Source organism: Salmo trutta, chromosome 8 (genome assembly GCF_901001165.1).
Source record: "Salmo trutta chromosome 8, fSalTru1.1, whole genome shotgun sequence".
NCBI lineage: Eukaryota > Metazoa > Chordata > Actinopteri > Salmoniformes > Salmonidae > Salmo > Salmo trutta.
The window spans coordinates 12,005,853-12,026,819 of NC_042964.1; the positions used below are offsets into that span (position 1 = coordinate 12,005,853).

General features: G+C 44.6%; 1 protein-coding gene across 1 annotated transcript in view; it reads left to right on the forward strand.

Moving 5' to 3' along the window:
• Nucleotides 1–16,453, forward strand: part of LOC115198215 (DENN domain-containing protein 4C) — a 58,867-nt gene extending 42,414 nt beyond the window's left edge. The window contains exons 19-34 of the mRNA XM_029759986.1: nucleotides 492–639; nucleotides 969–1,112; nucleotides 2,925–3,050; nucleotides 3,202–3,345; nucleotides 3,537–4,663; nucleotides 4,919–5,123; nucleotides 5,339–5,430; nucleotides 5,698–5,873; nucleotides 8,351–8,542; nucleotides 10,801–10,990; nucleotides 12,339–12,449; nucleotides 12,740–12,877; nucleotides 13,239–13,356; nucleotides 13,588–13,741; nucleotides 13,874–13,938; nucleotides 14,122–16,453. Coding sequence (XP_029615846.1) covers nucleotides 492–639; nucleotides 969–1,112; nucleotides 2,925–3,050; nucleotides 3,202–3,345; nucleotides 3,537–4,663; nucleotides 4,919–5,123; nucleotides 5,339–5,430; nucleotides 5,698–5,873; nucleotides 8,351–8,542; nucleotides 10,801–10,990; nucleotides 12,339–12,449; nucleotides 12,740–12,877; nucleotides 13,239–13,356; nucleotides 13,588–13,741; nucleotides 13,874–13,938; nucleotides 14,122–14,258 — 3,267 coding nt within the window. The 3' untranslated portion in view covers nucleotides 14,259–16,453. The remainder of the gene's footprint in view (nucleotides 1–491; nucleotides 640–968; nucleotides 1,113–2,924; nucleotides 3,051–3,201; nucleotides 3,346–3,536; nucleotides 4,664–4,918; nucleotides 5,124–5,338; nucleotides 5,431–5,697; nucleotides 5,874–8,350; nucleotides 8,543–10,800; nucleotides 10,991–12,338; nucleotides 12,450–12,739; nucleotides 12,878–13,238; nucleotides 13,357–13,587; nucleotides 13,742–13,873; nucleotides 13,939–14,121) is intronic.
• Nucleotides 16,454–20,967: the final 4,514 nt, after the last annotated feature.

Consider the following 20,967-nt stretch of genomic DNA (forward strand, 5'->3'; position numbering starts at 1 on the left):
CACCACTAAACATCTCCACCACTAAGCATCTTAAAGGGATAGTTCGATATTTTGGTAATGAAGCCCTTTATCTACTTCCTCAGAGTCTGATGAATTCATGGACACCATTTTATGTCTCTGCGTCCAGTATGAAGGAAGTTTGCAGTAGTTTTGTGAGCTAATGCTGACTAGCATTATCGCAATGACTGGAAGTCTACAGGAAACGTTGGCATGCTACCTTCATACTGGACACAGAGACATAAAAATGGTATCCACTAGTTCATCAGGCTCTGAGGAAGTAGATAAAGGGCTTCATTACCAAAATATCGAACTATCCCTTTAAGATGTTTAGTGGTGGAGATTCCACCATATTGCTTATACCTTTATATATCTGCAAACATTTAAGATTAGGGCAAAGGTGTAGGGAGGGTTAGGGCACTTTAAACTAGCTCATACAAATACCTAAATTCAAAGCAGGTCCATGTTAACTTGCAATCCGCTCTTTCCTCCAGGCTGTTCTGGAAGGTCCCTGGCCAAGTCGGAACCGCAGCGGTCTCTTCATGTGGGCCAAGGTTCGCAACGTGGTGCGCACTGTGGCCCAATTTAAACAGGCACTCCACCGGATGCCCGCCACGAAAGGACCCACCAACGTCATGACAGGTGAGGTGTCAGAACACTACAGGGACAGAGCACGGGAGAGTGTCGTTCACTTAGGTTGGAGTGGAATCACAACAGGTTTTGCACCAAATGCATATTTCTTTCTAAATGTTTTAAATCCATTTTAACGATGCAATGTAATGAATCAGTGCTTGATTGTAGGACAGTAAAGTCTATTCACAATAATACAGTATTATATTGTACAGGCTGTATTGCTTTGTTTCTTTGTATAACTACTACATGGTAAAGGGCAGTAGCTCCCTTTTACCTTACTCACCTAAAACTCTGATCTGGGACACAGGAAGTGATGTAGGCTTGTTCTCTGTCTGTAGTGGTGTCAGTGAGCGGCTTGGTGAGCGGCGATCGGATGAGCCACGGGAGTGCAGACCACTCCAGTGAGGTGAACGGAGAGGATCACACGCTGTTCGCACGCAGCCTCATCATAGGAGACGCCACAGACAACCACTGCAGCACAGGTAGGCTGCAGCACAGGTAGACTAAAGCCTTGAAACACTGGACCAGGCCACTCACACAACTTTGCTCAGCCCCTAGCTGCTGGCTCCTAGCCCCTATTCCCAAACTGCTAGCCCCTCACCCCTAGATACTAGCCTATAGCTCCGGGCACTGAGCCCCAACTCCTTAGATACAGTGAAGGAATAAAGTATTTGATCCTCTGCTGATTTTGTACGTTTGCCCACTGACAAAGAAATGATCAGTCTATAATTTTAATGGTAGGTTTATTTGAACAGTGAGAGACAGAATAACAAACAAAAAAAATCCAGACAAACGCATGGCAAAAATGTTATAAATTGATTTGCATTTTAATGAGGGAAATAAGTATTTGACCCCCTCTCAATCAGAAAGATTTCTGGCTCCCAGGTGTCTTTTATACAGGTAACGAGCTGAGATTAGGAGCACACTCTTAAAGGGAGTGCTCCTAATCTCAGTTTGTTACCTGTATAAAAGACACCTGTTCACAGTAGCAATCAATCAATCAGATTCCAAACTCTCCACCATGGCCAAGATCAAAGAGCTCTCCAAGGATGTCAGGGACAAGATTGTAGACCTACACAAGGCTGGAATGGGCTACAAGACCATCGCCAAGCAGCTTGGTGAGAAGGTAACAACATTTGGTGCGATTATTCGCAAATGGAAGAAACACAAAATAACTGTCAATATCCCTCGGCCATGCAAGATCTCACCTCGTGGAGTTGCAATGATCATGAGAGCGGTGAGGAATCAGTCCAGAACTACGCGGGAGGATCTTGTCAATGATCTCAAGGCAGCTGGGACCATAGTCACCAAGAAAACAATTGGTAACACACTTCGCCGTGAAGGACTGAAATCCTGCAGCGCCCGCAAGGTCCCCCTGCTCAAGAAAGCACATATACATGCCCGTCTGAAGTTTGCCAATGAACATCTGAATGATTCAGAGGACAACTGGGTGAAAGTGTTGTGGTCAAATGAGACCAAAATGGAGCTCTTTGGCATCAACTCAACTCGCCGTGTTTGGAGGAGGAGGAACGCTGCCTGTGACCCCAAGAACACCATCCCCACCGTCAAACATGGAGGTGGAAACATTATGCTTTGGGGGTGTTTTTCTGCTAAGGGGACTCGCCAACTTCACCGCATCAAAGGGACGATGGACGGGGCCATGTACCGTCAAATCTTGGGTGAGAACCTCCTTCCCTCAGCCAGGGCATTGAAAATGGGTCGTGGATGGGTATTCCAGCATGACAATGACCCAAAACACACGGCCAAGGCAACAAAGGAGTGGCTCAAGAAGAAGCACATTAAGGTCCTGGAGTGGCCTAGCCAGTCTCCAGACCTTAATCCCATAGAAAATCTGTGGAGGGAGCTGAAGGTTCGAGTTGCCAAACGTCAGCCTCGAAACCTTAATGACTTGGAGAAGATCTGCAAAGAGGAGTGGGACAAAATCCCTCCTGAGATGTGTGCAAACCTGGTGGCCAACTACAAGAAACGTCTGACCTCTGTGATTGCCAGCAAGGGTTTTGCCACCAAGTACTAAGTCATGTTTTGCAGAGGGGTCAAATACTTATTTCCCTCATTAAAATGCAAATCATTTTAAACATTTAAAAAAAATTATTTGTCTTTTTTGTTGTTGTTATTCTGTCTCTCACTGTTCAAATAAACCTACCATTAAAAGTATAGACTGATCAGTGGGCAAATGTACAAAATCAGCAGGGGATCAAATACTTTTTTCCCTCACAGTATGCACAGATCTGAACGGACTGGGTAGATGAAAACAATATATTTGTGTCCCACAGGAGGTCAGTCTGACCAGGGCTACGGCTCTAAAGATGAGTTGCATCAGGAGCAAGTGGATTTGGCTCAATCAGCAGCCCCTCTTATCGATGTGGATCACCGCAGCAAGCCCAAAGCACAGCACAATGGTAACCAAATCAGGCATTTCCAAAATATAAACACCAGTCTAATCTAGAAGAACTCATCTGCTGGTTGAGCATGCATTTTTATTCAGGATTTTCTATCAGCAAAAATGAATAAAAAAATAAGTTCAATTGATGTGGGATAATGTCTCTTCAGGTGGGGACATAGCTGGCTCGGTGGACAGTTCTGTGGTCGTAGCGGAGCCCACCAGCCCTGTTGAAGCCATCCTACATGTCCCCAGCATCGTCAAGCTGTCCACAGGAGGGAGCTTCGATACCGCCATGAAGAGAGGAGACACTGGTAAGTGACAGGAGCAGACCCAAATTTATAAACCTAATCTCAATCTGAGGTTGACACACTTGATATTAAGGGTAACATCTGCAATATCACTGAACTCTGGGGGGGGGGGGGGGGGGGGGTTATTTGAGTAAACGTCCGGACAGAAAACGTCCCCCAGAATTGAAGGCATGCTTCTGTGTCTCTACCACCAGCCCCAGGGAAGCTGTTCTCTCTGCGCAGCCAGAGCCAGGATGTCTCTCTGCCGGAGGAGGGTGAGTCCGCAGCCCCGGGTGGCTCTGGGGAGGCGGGGCCTGCAATTCAGGGCCAGCGCCAGAAGGCCTTCTCGGAGCGCAGCTGCAGCTTCAGCGTCGAGAGTCGTGCTGGCATGCTGATGGAGAAACATGGCGTGGACCACATCGCAAGACGCATGGGCGCCGATGCCCGAATCCTCGCCGCTGCCCTTTCTGGGTGTGGCACCACCCAACCGCCTACAAATCCGCCATCCAAGGCCCTTTTTAAGGAGTTGGAGTCAGAGGAGGGGCGTGGTCCGATGCTAGGGAAACTGTCAGAGGAGGAGGGTCCTGTAATGGACCCAACCCCACTGGAGGAGGGGCTAGGGAAAGAGGAGAAGAGAATGGATGGGGAGGATGAGATGGGACTGAAGTTGGAGGAGGAAGGAGATTCAGGGGGGAGGGGTGATGACTCTCTGCCAACCCTGGAGATGAAGGAGGTGGAGGTCGGGGCTGATCCTCTCTCCCTGCTGGTCTCAGAGCACGAAGAGTTGGCGTCCGTAACCAGCCAGGAGCTGCCGCACTCCCTGCCCGCCGTGGTGTCCCGAAACCTGGCAGACGAGATTGAGATGTACATGAGCCTGCGAAGCCCACTGGGCCCCAAGTCCTCCAGTATGGAGTTCCACCAGGGGGGCCAGGGAGGGGACTCTTCCCCGGACACTGCCCCAGTTAAGCAAGCTCTAGAACGGAGGTCCAGCCTCCCTGTGCCCCCTGTCAAACACCCAGGGGGTTTAAGCGGGGACTCGACGCCCAAACGCAGCCCTGCTGCTGTCACGCGCTCCAAGACCTTCGCCGTTATGGCCACCAGGAGCCCTGCCTCTTCCGGCGGTGTTGTGGCCAGCCCGAGGTCGTCACTGACAGCGCTGGTGAGGTCCTCGCAAAACGGCTCGCTGGGCTCAGTCATCAACTCCATCTCAGGCATGAAGATGGACACCTTGCTCTCTGGTCCCAAGATGGACGTGTTGAAGTCAGGCATGAAGCAGGCAGGAAACCTGGCCAGCAAAGTGTGGGGGGCCGTGGCCTCAGCCTATTCCTACTCCGATGACGAGGTGAGCGGGGATGGACTGCAGAACATGCATACATAGATTAACAAAGAAATAACAGTAAAATGGTAATTAATTGCACAAAAATAACAGCCGGATGATATAGATACCACACGGTCAAACACCATTATATACAGAAAAATGATGTAAGACTTTCATTATGCAAGCAGAGATTCTCATTTCAGTTTCACCTCGCAAATCATATTGCAGAATGCGTTTTGAATTTTTTTCTTGTTCTCCCCCCCCCCCCCCTCTCCCCAGGATGAGCTGGCCCCGGGCTACAGGGATAGGGATAGTTTCCCTGCCGGGCTGGATGAGTCCATGCTGTCAGGGGGTGGAGGAGGGGACAGTCCCACCCACAGAGGGCCAACCCAAGGCTTGGTGTCCAACGGACTGACACAGAGCAGCACCAGCCTGGCCAGCAGCAGTAGCAGCAGTGACACAGGGAGAGGACCTCACTCCACACGTAAGATGCGCGCGTGCATGCGCACACACACACAGCTTATATAAATACAAAAGTATGTATGCATATACTCACATACTCCTATGCATGCACGCAGAGACAAACAACGTTACCTGTATACACAGTCGCAACGTTACCCGTGCGCGCACAGTAAACACACAAAAAATATGTAGAAGGGTGTATGGTTGAAAACTGAGTGTAGAAGTGTGTGTGTGTAGTGACTCCAGGACGGCCAGGGAGAGGTCCAGACTCTGATCAAGGCTCCCACCACACCAGCTCCTCAAGTATCTACCAAAACTGTGCCCTAGAGGTGAGAATATCATACTCACAATTACTGGCTACAGTACTCAACATACTGTCTCACCGAGTCAGTGAGTACAAGTGCTTTAGTAACCTGGCAGTACATACATAGGAGCTATAGAGTCATTTTAGACTGTGACATCTTGCTATCCATAACACGAGTTTGCTGCTGTTATCTAGCCAGGGAGCCTCAAGTAGCCTATGCCAGGTGCATCTGTAATGTTTCTCTGTGTGTGTGTGTGTGTGTGTGTGTGTGCGCGTTTCCACGTGTTCCTAGGTGCTGATGTCCAGCTGCTCCCTGTGTCGGTCGTGTGAGTGTCTGGTGTACGACGAGGAGATCATGGCGGGCTGGACGGCAGACGACTCCAACCTCAACACCACCTGTCCTTTCTGCCGCACCGCCTTCCTGCCTCTGCTTCACGTCGAGTTCCACGACCTGCGCACCAACACAGCGTGGGTGTCTGTGGATTTCTTGATTGTTGAATAGATCCGTTTAATAGTATATTTTTCTTGTTTTAAAGCCCAGTGATTTCCCTGTGTTTTATATACACTACCGTTTAGAAGTTTGGGGTCACTTAGAAACGTCAACAGTGAAGAGGCGACTCCGGGATGCTGGCCTTCTAGGCAGAGTTGCAAAGAAAAATCTGTATCTCACACTGGCCAATAAAAAGAAAAGATAAAGATGGGCAAAAGAACACAGACACTGGACAGAGGAACTCTGCCTAGAAGGCCAGCATCCTGGAGTCACCTCTTCACTGTTGACGTTTAGACTGGTGTTTTGCGGGTACTATTTAATGAAGCCGCCAGTTTAGGACTCGAGGCGTCTGTTTCTCAAACTAGACACTCTAATGTACTTGTCCTCTTGCTCAATTGTGCACCGGGGCCTCCCACTCCTCTTTCTATTCTGGGTAGAGACAGTTTCCGCTGTTCTGTGACGGGAGTAGTACACAGCGTTGTACGAGATCTTCAGTTTTTTGGCAATTTCTCGCATGGAATAGCCTTCATTTATCAGAACAAGAATAGACTGACGAGTTTCAGAAGAAAGTCCTTTGTTTCTGGCCATTTTGAGCCTGTAATCGAACCTACAAATGCTGATGCTCCAGATAATCAACTAGTCTAAAGAAGGCCAGTTTTATTGCTTCTTTAATCAGGACAACAGTTTTCAGCTGTGCAAACATAATTGCAAAAGGGTTTTCTAATGATCAATTAGCCTTTTAAAATGATAAACTTGGATTAGCTAACACAACGTGCCATTGGAACACAGGAGTGATGGTTGCTGATAATGGGCCTCTGTACACCAATGTAGATATTCCATAAGAAATCTGCTGTTTCCAGCTACAATAGTCATTTACAACATTAACAATGTCTACGCTGTATTTCTGATCAATTTGATGTTATTTTAATGAACAAAAAATTAGCTTTTCTTTCAAAAACAAGGACATTTCGAAGTGACACCAAACGTTTGAACAGTAGTGTATATTTCCACACTATGAGGTTGGAATAATGCTATGAAAATAATGATAATGCCCTTTTATTGTAAGAGCTGTTTGAAAAGACAGATATTTTTGCCTGTTTTGGTGGGATGGAGTTTTGGACTGCCCGGTGACATCACCAGGCAGTGAACTAGTTTTTAGACCAATAAGAAATAGTTCCAAATCTCTGCCAATAACAGCTAGTTTTCAGTTTCCCCCTCTCCACTCAGACCACTCCCAGACAGTCCTAGAAAAATTCTTACTCTTTGCTAAGATGCTACTTTAAAAAATATATATATATTGAGAACTGCTGCATTGGACTTTTAACCTCAATTAATTTGGACACACTAAATCAGATTTCATGTATAAAACACAATCAAGCACTCACACAAAAATGTCTGCATTCAAGGATAAGGTGGAAGGCTTTGTCAGAAACGTTGAAAACATTTTAACGGGATAATGTTAGATACCTTATTGCAGTTGTCAAAGTCTTTTAAAAGGTTCTATATATATATATATATATATATATATTTATATATATATATATATATATATGACCCATCTCATCCAAAAAGTTGACTCAGGTTTGCCAAAAAGCACCTGGATGATCAAGTCTCTTGGAAGAATGTTCTATGGACAGATGAGTCAAAAGTATAACTTTTTGGACCACATGGGTCCCGTTATGCCTGACAAATGAAACACTGCATTCCACACTAAGAACCTTATACCAACGGTCAAACTTGGTGGTGGTAGTGTGATGGTTTGGAGATGCTTTTCTGCCTCAGTACCTGGATGACTTACCTTTACAGAGCAGAATTCATGGTTCCTTCTGTATCAGAGAATTCTAAAGGAGAATGTCAGGCCATCCGTCTGTGAGCTGAAGTGCAGCTGGGTCATGCAGCAAGAAAATGATCCGAGACACACTATCAAGTCGACATAAAAATGGCTCAAAAGTTGAAGTTTTGGAATGGCCTAGTCAAAGTTCAGACCTAATCCCAATTGAGATGTTGTGGCAGGACTTGAAACGACATGCTTGAAAACCCACAAATGTTGTTGAGTTAAAGGAGTTCTGTATGGAGAGTGGGCAAAAATTCCTCCACAGTTGTATGAGAGACTGATCAACAACTACAGGAAGTTTTTGGTTGCAGTCATTGCAGCTAAAGGTGGCAAAAGCAGTTATTGAGTGTAAGGGGGCAATTACTTTTTCACACAGGGGCATTGGGTGTTGCATAACTTTGTTTATGAAATTAATGAAATAAGTATAATTGGGTTATTTATTCACTCAGGTTCCATTTATCTAATATTAGGTTTTGGTTGAAAATGTGATAGCATTTAGTATAAAAATATGAAAAAAATAGAGACAATTGGAAAGGGGGCAAATACTTTTTCACAGTACTGTATATGGCTGGATAGTTGTGTATTCTCTATTCTGTTTCATAGTGTTGATCTCCCCTACAGGTTCTACCTGAAGCCCAGTGCATCAGGAGACAGTATCCACAGCGCCAGCCACCAGCCCACAACTACGGACTCCACCGTGCTCAAGGTGGGGGGTGCAGCAGACACCCCGCGCCCGGACCTCATCAGCTTCCCAGAATCCTCCTCTGAGGACCCAGGGGAGGTCCCGGCCAGCCAAACCGCCACTCACAAGAGGTCTGTTCACAGAAATGCCTGTCTCATGAATGACTTAGTGACGATACTAACACAGGTAGAACAAGGACCCAGATGTTTCACCGGATGTATAAATCTGGTGAGGAGAGGAAGCCCAGTGGCCGGCAGTGGGGGGAGTATGGAGTGAAATGCAACTGGGCCTACATTCCACAGACGTTCCCTAACAGAAATATGTAAATGCATGTTGGAATGCGCCAATAGGGTCTCGCTAGCTTGTTCTTGGCTCTGCCCACTATGCTTCATTTGCTCCCATTGAAAAGAACACAGATGAAGTATCTTGGTTTAGTTATATATATATATATATATATATCTCAGCAAAAAAAGAAACGTCCCTTTTTCAGGACCCTGTCTTTCAAAGAAAATTCGTAAAAGTCCAAATAACTTCAGATCTTCATTGTAATGGGTTTAAACACTGTTTCCCATGCTTGTTCAATAAACCATAAACAATTAATGAACATGGAACGGTCGTTAAGACGCTAACAGCTTACAGACAGTAGGCAATTAAGGTCACAGTTATGGAAACTTAGGGCACTAAAGAGGCCTTTCTACTGACTCTGAAAAACACCAAAAGAAAGATTCCCAGGGTCGCTGCCCATTTGCGTGAATGTGCCTTAGGCATGCTGCAAGGAGGCATGAGGACTGCAGATGTGGCCAGGGCAATAAATTGCAATGTCCGTATTGTGAGACGCCTAAGACAGCGCTACAGGGAGACAGGACGGACAGCTGATCGTCCTCGCAGTGGCAGACCATGTTTAACATCACCTAAGCGGGATCGGTACATCCGAACATCACACTTGCAGGACAGGTACAGGATGGCAACAACAACTGCCCGAGTAAAACCAGGAACGCACAAACCCTCCGTCAGTGCTCAGACTGTCCGCAATAGGCTGGACTGAGGGCTTGTAGGCTTGTTGTAAGGCAGGTCCTCACCAGACATCACCGGCAACAACGTCCCCTATGGGCACAAACCCACAGGACTGGTCGCGGTTTTGTCTCACCAGGGGTGATGGTCAGATTCGCGTTTATCTTCGAAGGAATGAGCGTTACACCGTGACCTGTACTCTGGAGCGGGATCGAGGTGGAGGGTCCGTCATGGTCTGGGGCGGTGTCACAGAATCATCGGACTGAGCTTGTTGTCATTGCAGGCAATATCAATGCTGTGTGTTACAGGGAAGACATCCTCCTCCCTCATGTGGTACCCTTCCTGCAGACTCATCCTGACATGACCCTCCAGTATGACAATACCACCAGCCATACTGCTCGTTCTGTGCATGATTTCCTGCAAGACAGGAATGTCAGTGTTCTGCCATGGCCAGCGAAGAGCCCGCCTCTCAATCCCACTGAGCACGTCTGGGACCTGTTTGATCAGAGGGTGAGGGCTAGGGCCATTCCCCCCAGAAATGTCCGGGAACTTGCAGGTGCCTTGGTGGAAGTGTGGGGTAACATCTCACAGCAAGAACTGGCAAATCTGGTGCAGTCCACGAGGAGGAGATGCACTGCAGTACTTAATGCAGCTGGTGGCCACACCAGATACTTACTGACTTTTGATTTTGACCCACCCTTTGTTCAGGGACACATTATTCCATTTCTATTAGTCACATGTCTGTGGAACTTGTTCAGTTTATGTCTCAGTTGTTGAATCTTATGTTCATACAAATATTAACACATGTTATGTTTGCTGAAAATCAATGCAGTTGACAGTGAGGACGTTTCTTTTTTTTGCTGAGTGTGTGTGTGTGTGTGTGTGTGTGTGTGTGTTTAAAAAAACAAAAAAAAGTGCTTCTTGACACAACACCCGCTTAACCCGGAAGTTAGCCGCACCAGTGTGTCAGAGGAAACACCGTACTCCTGGCAACCGTGTCAGCGTGCACTGCGCCCGGCCCACCACAGGAGTCGCTAGTGCGCGACGGAACAAGGACATCCCTGCCGGGCCAAACCCTCCCCTAACCTGGACGACACTGGGCCAATGGGCCGGCTGCGACCGAGCCTGTACTCTAACCCAGAATCTCTAGTGGCACAGCTAGCACTGCGCCACTCGAGAGGCCAGTTCTAAATATATTTGATACTATTATAAGGGCCATCACGTGTACCCTAATGATGATAACTTCTTCCTCTTTTAAATTGAACTGTCAGAGCCGAAACATCCCAAGCTGACGACTTGACTCACTCTTGTTGTAAATGTTTCTGTTGTTAAAGTTCCTATGTCTCTGTATTTACCCTCTCCTCTATACGTTTGTCAGTTTGGTACCGGTACCGGAGCCGGCTCAGTCGGACCCTCTGGGCTTGCTGGAACACCAGGCAGGGAAGCGGGGGACGTCTCTGACGCGCAGTAACAGCGTGGGCGGGCCACTACAGAGCCTGGTCTCTGCCCAGAGACAACCCGGACATGGCGTGTCCACCACCAGCCTGCCCTGCAGCCTGACAGAGGTGGTGAGTGTCCTTAGAATGTTTTCATAATGTACCAATAATGTCCTCACAATGTCCCAGTAATGTCCTCTCAATCCTTACCACTTCCAGGACTTGAGTCAATTACATTTCAGTTAAGTCAATTCAGGGTATCAATTGAAATTCATCTTTGAGTCGAAAATGACTTTTTATTTGTGGACTTCCATTGAAATGTACTTTTCCGGTACTCTAAAACTGCAGCATGCATACTGGCCATGCATTTACAGTGCATTCGGAAAGTATTCAAACCCTTGACTTTTTCCACATTTTGTTACAGCTTTATTCTAAAAGGGATTACATACAAAAAAATCCTCAATCTACACACAATACCCCATAATGGCAAAGCGAAAACAGGTTTTTAGACATTTTTCACAAATGTTTGAAAAATAAAAAACATAAGTATTCAGACCCAGTGCTATGAGACTTGAAATTGAGCTCAGGTGGATCCTGTTTCCATTGATCATTCTTGAGATGTTCCAACTTGATTGGAGTCCACCTGTGGTAAATTCAATTGATTGGACATGATTTGGAAAGGTCATGACAGTGCATGTCAGAACAAAAACCAAGCCATGAAGTCGAAGGAATTGTCCGCAGCGCTCCGAGACGACAGGATTATGTCGAGGCACAGATCTGGGGAAGGGTACCAAAACATTTCTGCAGCATGGAAGGTCCCCAAGAACACAGTGGCCTCCATCATTCTAAAATGGAAGAAGTTTAGAACCACCAAGACACTTCCTAGAGCTGTCTGCCTGGCCAAACTGAGCAATCGGTGCAGAAGGGCCTTGGTCAGGGAGGTGACCAAGAACCCGATGGTCACTCTGGCAGAGCTCCAGAGTTCATCTGTGGAGATGGGAGAACCTTCCAGAAGGACAACCATCTCTGCAGCTCTCCACCGATCAGGCCTTTATGGTAGAGTGGCCAGACGGAAACCTCTCCTCAGAAAAAGGCACATGACAGCCCGCTTGGAGTTTGCCAAAAGGCACCTAAATGATTCGGACCATGAGAAACAAGGTTCTCTGGTCTGATGAAACCAAGATTGAACTCTTTGGCCTCAATGCCAACCGGCATGTCTGGAGGAAACCTTGCACCATCCCTACTGTGAAGCACAGTGGTGGAGGTATCATGCTGTGGGTATGTTTTTCAGCTACAGGGAGACTAGTCAGGATCGAATGGAAAGATGAACAGAGCAAAGTACATAGAGATCCTTGATGAAAACCTGCTCCAGAGCGCTCAGACTGGGACGAAGGTTCACCTTCCGACAAATGTTATCTTGTGTGGATGGTCAGAAGGAGTTACGCAACTGCCTAAAGCCGTCTGTATGTGTCTCTCTCAGGATGGCCTGGGACAAAAGCGGCCCAACCCCACACCAGTGTCTGTACCCTACCTCAGCCCCCTGGTCCTCCGCAAAGAACTGGAGACCCTACTAGAGAACGAGGGGGACCAGGTAACACACATTTAACAGACCTAAGAATATCTTCAGAAAGAAGCAACATTTCCACTAGACAGGACAGCAAAATGGAACCCATAGATTGTCATATGTATTATGACTTAGTTATGTGTCAGTAATGTCTAGATGCTATTGTATGTGTGTCCCATTTACTTTTTACTTTTTCAGTCGTTTAGCAGATGATCTGGTCATTTTTCAACCTTGCTTTTGCTGCTTACATCATCCCAGTGACTTGACAGATTTGAACTGTAGTACCCCTGTTTGAGCACTGTTTAATTCACAACCAGGTGATCTACACCCATAAATTCCTGAGTCAGCACCCCATCATCTTCTGGAACCTGGTGTTTTATTTCTGTCGCCTGGACCTGCCCAGCTACCTGCCTGGCCTCATCCTCACCTCAGAACACTGCAACAACGGAGTACAGGTACATGGCCATGCAGAGCACCCGCACACACCCATGCTCACCCACACACACCCTCCCACCCAGATATGTATGTATGTATGTATGTATGTATGTATGTATGTATGTATGTATGTATGTATGTATGTATGTATGTATGTATGTATGTATGTATGTATGTATGTATGCGCGTGCGCACACACATACTACTCCTCTCCACCCGAGAGTACTGTAACAATAGACTACTGGTCAATCTCACGCAGATAGTCACATGCAGTTTAGGAACATTGCTCTCTCTACTTATGATCACGCCGGAGCACTGTTCAAGTAGGGCAACAGAATGATGACTGTGTTTGTCTGTATTTTTCATTCACTATGTTTGCAGCTCCCCCAGACCTCCCTGTCCCAGGACAGTAAACAGGTGTATGTGCAGCTGCTGTGGGACAACATTAACCTGCACCAGGAGCCTGGCGATCCCCTCTACCAGAGCTGGAGGACCCTGCGTGAGTACAGACAGAGAGACAGCTCATACGTCTGATCAAGCAATCATCCTCAGAACACTGTGCATTCTCTCTCTGGGTCTCTGTCTGTCTGTGATGTATTTTTGGCCATATTCGTTAATGGTCAGCACTTTGGGATGTCTGCTATTAAAAATATCCATACCCATAACACACATTATTCTAATGTATTGAACAGTGAATGTAATGAGTAATGAACCATCTGTTGTTCCCCAGTGGAGAAGAAGGCCACCTTGGCCCCCACGGACCATCAGGAGACACGGACCCTCCTCAACAGCATCGTCCGCAGCATCCAGACGAACGACGTATACGGCCCCATCAATCTGCTCCTCCGAGAGGTCAAGCGGCACCCAGAGGTCAAACGCCAAAGGTACGTCCTCTGAAGCTTATGATTTTGGGTGATCCATTTTGTGAGACGAAAGCATTGCATTTGTCAATGTTCTCTGTTGGTGTCTGTACTGTTTTGATCTATTCATGAATCAATCGATCTGTCTCTTATCAGGGGTATCTATAGGGAGATCCTCTTCCTGGCGCTTGTGGCATTGGGACGGGAGAACATTGACGTCGGTGAGTGAACTGTTTTAATGACCCAGCCACTCTTGGATTTGGGTAATTCGGCTATAGTTACCACAACTACTATGAGCTTTTCTATCCTGAGTTTGATAAGCTATTTGTATAATAAACCTAATTCTATTTCCAGGTTTCTATCATGTTCTGATTCGATATTCTTCCCTCCTGCGTTTCCAACAGAGGCCTTTGACCGTGAATACCGCCTGGCCTTTGATGGTCTGAGCCCAGAGCAGCTCAAGGCCCTGCACAAGATTGACTGGCCACCCAACAGCAATGTCCAGTGGTGCCTCAAGTGCTTTGGAGCTCCAGTCATCTGACCTTGCCACCGCTGCCCTCTACTGGACGGTCTGAGAAGCGCTCCACCTGTGGCCCTCACTCACACCGTGGAGAGAAGCAGAGAGAGAGACAAAGGGGAAAGAAACTTGATGGGTAGTGGTAGGTCAGGGTGTAAGGGAGAATCTTGGACAGATCATTTTTACACCCTCATATCGCCCAAAGATGGTACTTTAAAAAAAAATCCCTATCCCGAAAGGCCCTACTGTTGATGTTTTTTCTCCTGCCTATCGTAGCTCTTCCCGCAGGCCGATTTGTAACTCAAATAGTTATTTATGTGAATATTCTGGAGGGTGAGGGAGAGAGACTTGTTCTTTATGAAATGGTGTGTTTCTTTATTGATGTTGTAGAGAGAGTGAAGTGTGTATCTCACTGCCCAGTCCTGAGTGACCTTGCTTCAGCTCTGTCCTACTGTCCTGTAGCCCCACGGTGACCTCTAGAACCACCTTGTAGTAACCTAGGAGGCCATTCACCCATGGACAGAATACTGATCGTCACTGTCATCGATGTGCACTTTTAGAAACGGTAACTTTACCAGTCCATTGGTTGTCTTTTTTTGTACATATTTTTCTACATGGGGGAAATCTGAAAACCGGGGTTGCCTTTTTTTCAAAACGAGGAGGAATATTGGTGCCTTGATAATTTCTCCAGATTCAGTCTTATAAACAAATGTTATTGTCATTGTGGGTGTTTCTCTCGATGCAATTTATTTTTGAGGAGTACTTTTCTCTTGTTTGTGTGTGAATAAGTGTTGGATAAGGGCGGATTGAGTCAGTCAAGATCAGTTCGAGAACATTCCAGAACCCTGCACTTGTGTCTTAAAGAAAAGCAAGAACTATATGAGGTTAGATTCTTACAATATTGACAACCCAATAGGAGAGAGATAGTATACCCAAAAACCTTGAACGTTCCAGACATTTGGTGGCTAGACATCAAACGTAAGTGTGAATTGGAAGGGAACTGAGATGCCAAACCACTGAAGTGCAGCTCTTTCCTTCTCCTGCCATCGCTCCATGCCTTAAGCAAGAGACGAGAGCTGTTCTCTCACATGAAAAGAAACCATGGTAAGTTACTGCGGTACCTCAGTAGTGACCAGTCAGTCAGTCCAATGTGTTATGTTTTTAACGATTTTCTTTTTAACTGCAACATACAGTACAGTTAAAACGATTATGGTAAAATATGCCAATATATGCATTTATGTGATAAGAAATCTGCTTGTGTACATGCTTGGGTTACTCCTTAATCATAAACCATAATATATAGATTAGTACATCTTTCTTGGAAAGCATCATGAAGCATTGTCGTTATGGCAAATACTGTTTTCTTTGGACAAGCTAGCTTTTAAGGTTTACATATTAGTGTGGTCTGCCTTAATTCATTTTGTCACATCTTTTGTTTTCCATTGATTTGTGAATGGAATATCAATTTTGACAATGAAGAGCGGAAGAGACTTTACACAGAACGTAAAGGACTCGTTAAAACCAACGTGGTATAGTGTATTCAAACAGAAGAGATGTGCCCAGCGCCTATGAATAGAAATGCGGATCCTAGATCAGCACTCTAAGATGCTTTAAGAATACGGACCCAAATAACATTCCAGAAAGTATCACAACTCCTACAACGGCTCTACACACCGCGTTGTAGGACAATGGGTGAATATACAGATGTGTGAATATTCTGTTCATTGTTCAGATTGCGCTGCTTAGATTAGTACATGATTTAACCGCAATTGTTATCCTCTGGTCCAACATTTTTAAAGGTTTAAACATCAAACATTACAACCGATTAACATTTTAATTCACCATTTCTTTCCAAATCAGTAAATGGGATGAGAATGTAAAACCTACAGGAAACCTAAAATAAACCTAATGCCAACGATTTGTTATTATGATATGGTAACACATGTTCTGTAGTCCATATATCAGTCCAATCACACAGTGGTGTTATACGTTTGACTAACTTCTCCTTATATTGAAGTGATCCCACCATATGTGGCATTGTACATTTGAGCGTTTCCTGTTGGCTAAGAGCTTATGATGATATGCTCGCCAGAGGATGTACAGAAAGGCCGTTCTATACAAAATGGTTAAACGGACCCTCTACTGTCCTGTGGAATTGATGTGAATGTCTATACACTATTGTGCCGCAATAAATTAGTTGTGACCTGATTCAAAACAAACCCTGCATCTAGTGATTTATTTGCATTAGTCACTGCATTGGTTTGGAGACAATTACTAACCCACTCTTCAACATGGCATTAAGGGAGTACATCTTGCCACCAAAACACCAACACAGTTCTGGAAAAGTAACTTTAGAATGAATGATTTTAAAATACTAACAATATGTAAAAAAAATAATACAAATATATATACTGAACAAAAATATAAATACAGCATGCAACAATTTCAAAGATTTTACTGAGTTACAGTTCATAAGGAAATCAGTCAATTTAAATGATTTCATCCGGCCTATGTATTTTAGTGTCCTTTCCTTGGCCCCAGCACAAGGTGCACCTGTGTAATGATCATGATGTTTAATCAGTTTCTTGATATGCCACACCTGTCAGGTGGATGGATTATTGTGGCAAAGGAGAAATTCTCACTAAAAGGGATGTAAACAAATTTGAGCACACACTTTGAATGCACGCACACATGAATGCACATTTGACAATTATCATAGCCCTTTGCAATAGCCGATACAAGATGCAAAAACATCAATGCATGAGTACAAGGTAAATCAAGTCATGTACAAGATCATTAACTTTATTGGTATATCTGTACATACTACTCTTACAGTGTACTACTTATGAAGACTTACAACTCTGTCTTAACTAGGACACACAATAACATGCCTGAAGAGGACCAGGAAGGAAGAGAACAACTGCATGAACAACTAAGTTCTCCCAGGGTGTTGTGGTTGGGACCAAGACCTTTGTCAATGTATACAGGGAGTGGGCTGAGATTAGAATAATATTTCATATCTCATTATGACTGCAAGAAAAACATTCATAGCATGTTTCTCTGTGTTTATCTCTCCTACTTCCTCTCTCACTACCCTCATAAGTTTATTTTTGTGGTCTTTTGTGTCAAAGCCATTAGCACTGTAAAGTACGAAAGAACACCAACTGTTTTCGAAGTGCTTGCTTTGCAGGTTGGCTAACCTACTCCTAACCTATGAACAGATGACGTCGGATGCTGGAAAAACACTTTGGAAAGCTTTTTCTGAACCATTGTCTTGTTCGCTCATACAGATAGTGATCAAACAAAAACAACAGTCTTCTAGAAGGGGAATCACCAACATACTTAAGTGTGGTCTAAAGCAACCGAAATCATGTCTTACTCCAAGGTAAGAATTCATCAGTGTACTTTGTCACTACACGAAAGCCACCAAGTTTGGAATTACCTTTGACCTGTGTGTCAAACCAAACACTGTGTAATCTACTGTTCACCATCCCTCCACTTCCCTGACCCTTTCCCTGATGTAAACTAATAGAAATATAAGTACAATACAATTTTTTAGGGGTACATTTATTACGCTTTTTAAAGCTTTATATCCTATATGCAACCGCAAAATGTTTTGTCTAATCCTATTCCATAAAAGATGAGATCTATCTTTTCAAAACTTCCTAGAAACTGTAAAGCTAAATATGTTACTAGTATCCTAAAGTTAACAATCAAATAAAATAGGTACATCTTCTAAAAGGGGCTATGCTGCAAAACAGTGCTTTAGCTATTTCAGTCCCTGAGAAACTGTTTATTGGCCCCTAAGGCACATGCAGTTTGTAAGATGGACATAAGTGGAACCAGCTTTATCTCCTGATGCAGACACACACACACACACACACACACACACATATATATATATATATATATATATATATATATATATCAGTCAAAAGTTTGGACACACCTACTCATTCAAGGGTTTTTATTTATTTTTACTGTTTACATTGTAGAATAATAGTGAAGACATCAAAACTATGAAATAACACATATGGAATCATGTAGTAACCAAAGTGTTAAACAAATCAAAATATATTTTATCTTCTTTAAAGTAGCCACCCTTTGCCTTGATGACAGCTTTGCACAGTCTTGGAGTTCCCACATATGCTGAGCACTTGTTGGCTGCTTTTCCTTCACTCTGTAGTCCAACTCATCCCAACCCATCTCAATTGGGTTGAGGTCGGGTGATTGTGGAGGCCAGGTCATCTGATGCAGCACTCCATCACTCTCCTCCTTGGTCAGATAGCCCTTACACAGCCTGGAGGTGTATTGGGTCATTGTCCTGTTGAAAAAACAAATGATAGACCCACTAAGTGCAAACCAGATGGGATGGCTGCAGAATGCTGTGGTAGCCATGCTGGTTAAGTATGCCTTGAATTCTAAATAAATCAGACAGTGTCACCAGCAAAGCACCATCACACCACCTCCTCCATGATTCACGATGGGAACCACACATGTGGAGATCGTCCATTCACCTACTCTGCGTTTCACAAAGACACGGCGGTTGGAACCAAAAAAAGGACAGATTTCCACCGGTCTAATGTCCATTGCTCGTGTTTCTTGGCCTAAGCAAGACTCTTCTTATTGGTGTCCTTGTGATTTATTTGTAGCAATTCAACCATGAAGGTCTTTCACGCAGTCTCCGCTGAACAGTTGATGTTGAGATGTGTCTGTTAACCCAAAATATAAACTCCTTTTAGTCCAATGTTTGTAAACAAAGTACATTTATTTATTTTTTTATTTCACCTTTATTTAACCAGGTAGGCCAGTTGAGAACAAGTTCTCATTTACAACTGAGACCTGGCCAAGATAAAGCAAAGCAGTGCGACAAAAACAACACAGAGTTACACATGGGATAAACAAACGTACAGACAATAACACAAAAGAAAAATCTATATACAGTGTGCAAATCTATATACCATGTAAACAAAAACTATTTAGCCATAAAAAAGAGAATGTTATCATGCATGGTCTATCATTGCATCCATAGCTCTGTATATGAATTTGAGTGGTTACATTTTTCCTGACCCATCCCTCAGCTGGTTACCGAATCAGTGGTGGGGACTCCGCTTTGTTATTGTTTCAACTACTGATTTACCCCTGTGATGATCAGTTTCTGTCAGGCTGAGTCTAGTGAATTAGCCCCCTCTATTGCCACTTTTACATATTTACAGCGAAAAGCAGTGATTGCTTTGGAAATGCATTAACTCAGGTATTCCCAAACTGGGGTACGTCATGACATCGGGGGTACGCCAAATACTAATGTGATTCACATTTTAAAAAATGGGCTATACACTTGGGTGAGGTTTTTTTCTCACCTGAGTAGCCTCGTTTCACTGCCAAAAATAAAATTCAACTATCTACTGGTCTTCCCTGTGGCTCAGTTGGTAGAGCATGGTGTTTGCAACGCCAGCATGGTGTGTGCAACGCCAGGGTTGTGGGTTCGATTCCCACGGGGGGCCGGTACAAAAAAAATGGTATGGCATGCATTCACTACTGTAAGTCGCTCTGGATAAGAGCGTCTGCTAAATGACTAAAATGTAAATGTAAAATGTACTGTTGAGTAAAATAACACAATATCAAATACAGGTAGCCTCGTCAAATAATTAACACCCAATCACATTAACCGTTACTCTCTTGCAGGAATTCCACTAACGGTCAGTATGTAGCCAAACGTAGCTGCTGCTCATGTTGGTATCTGTACTGATAGTGCAAAAGCCGTGACAGGGAGACGTAGTGGAGTGATAAGGCGCGTGCAAGCAGTTGCTCCCAACGCCACTTGGGTACACTGCAGCATCCAAAAAGAGGCTCTTGCTGCCAAGGCTGACAGCTTGAAAGATGTTTTGGACACTACAGTGAAAATGGTTAACTTTGTTAGAGCAAGGCCCTTGAACTCTCGTGTATTTTCTGCACTATGCAATGATCTGGGCAGTGACCATGATTAATGCCTTAACCAGTGCACTTCTGTATGTTGTAATCAAAAGGCAAAGTATTGACACTTTTTTTTAATTGAGAGACGAGCTTAAAGTTTTCTTTACTATCCATAATTTTCCCTTGTCTGACCGCTTGCATAATGACGAGTTTCTCACACGACTGGCCTATCTGGGTGATGTTTTTTCTCGCCTGAATGATCTGAATCTAGGATTACAGGGACTCTCCGCAACTATATTCAATATACGGGACAAAACTGAGGCTATGATTAAGAACTTGGAGCTCTTCTCTGTCTGCGTTAACAAGGACAGCACACAGGTCTTTTCATCACTGTATGATTTTTTTTGTATGCAAATGAAAAGCTTATGGACTTTGTCAAATGTGATATAGCGAAGCACCTGAGTGAGTTGAGTGCACAATTATCAATCAACCAATCAAATGTATTTATAAAGCCCTTCTTACATCAGCTGATGTCATAAAGTGCTGTACAGAAACCCAGCCTAAAACCCCAAACGGCAAGCAATGCAGGTGTAGAAGCACGGTGTCTAGGAAAAACTCCCTAGAAAGGCCGGAACCTAGGAAGAAATCTAGAAAGGAACCAGGCTATGACGGGTGGCCAGTCCTCTTCTGGCTGTGCCGGGTGGAGATTATAACATAACACGGCCAAGATGTTCAAATGTTCATAGATGACCAGCAGGGTCAAATAATAATAGTGGTTGTCGAGGATGCAACAGGTCAGCACCTCAGAAGTAAATGACAG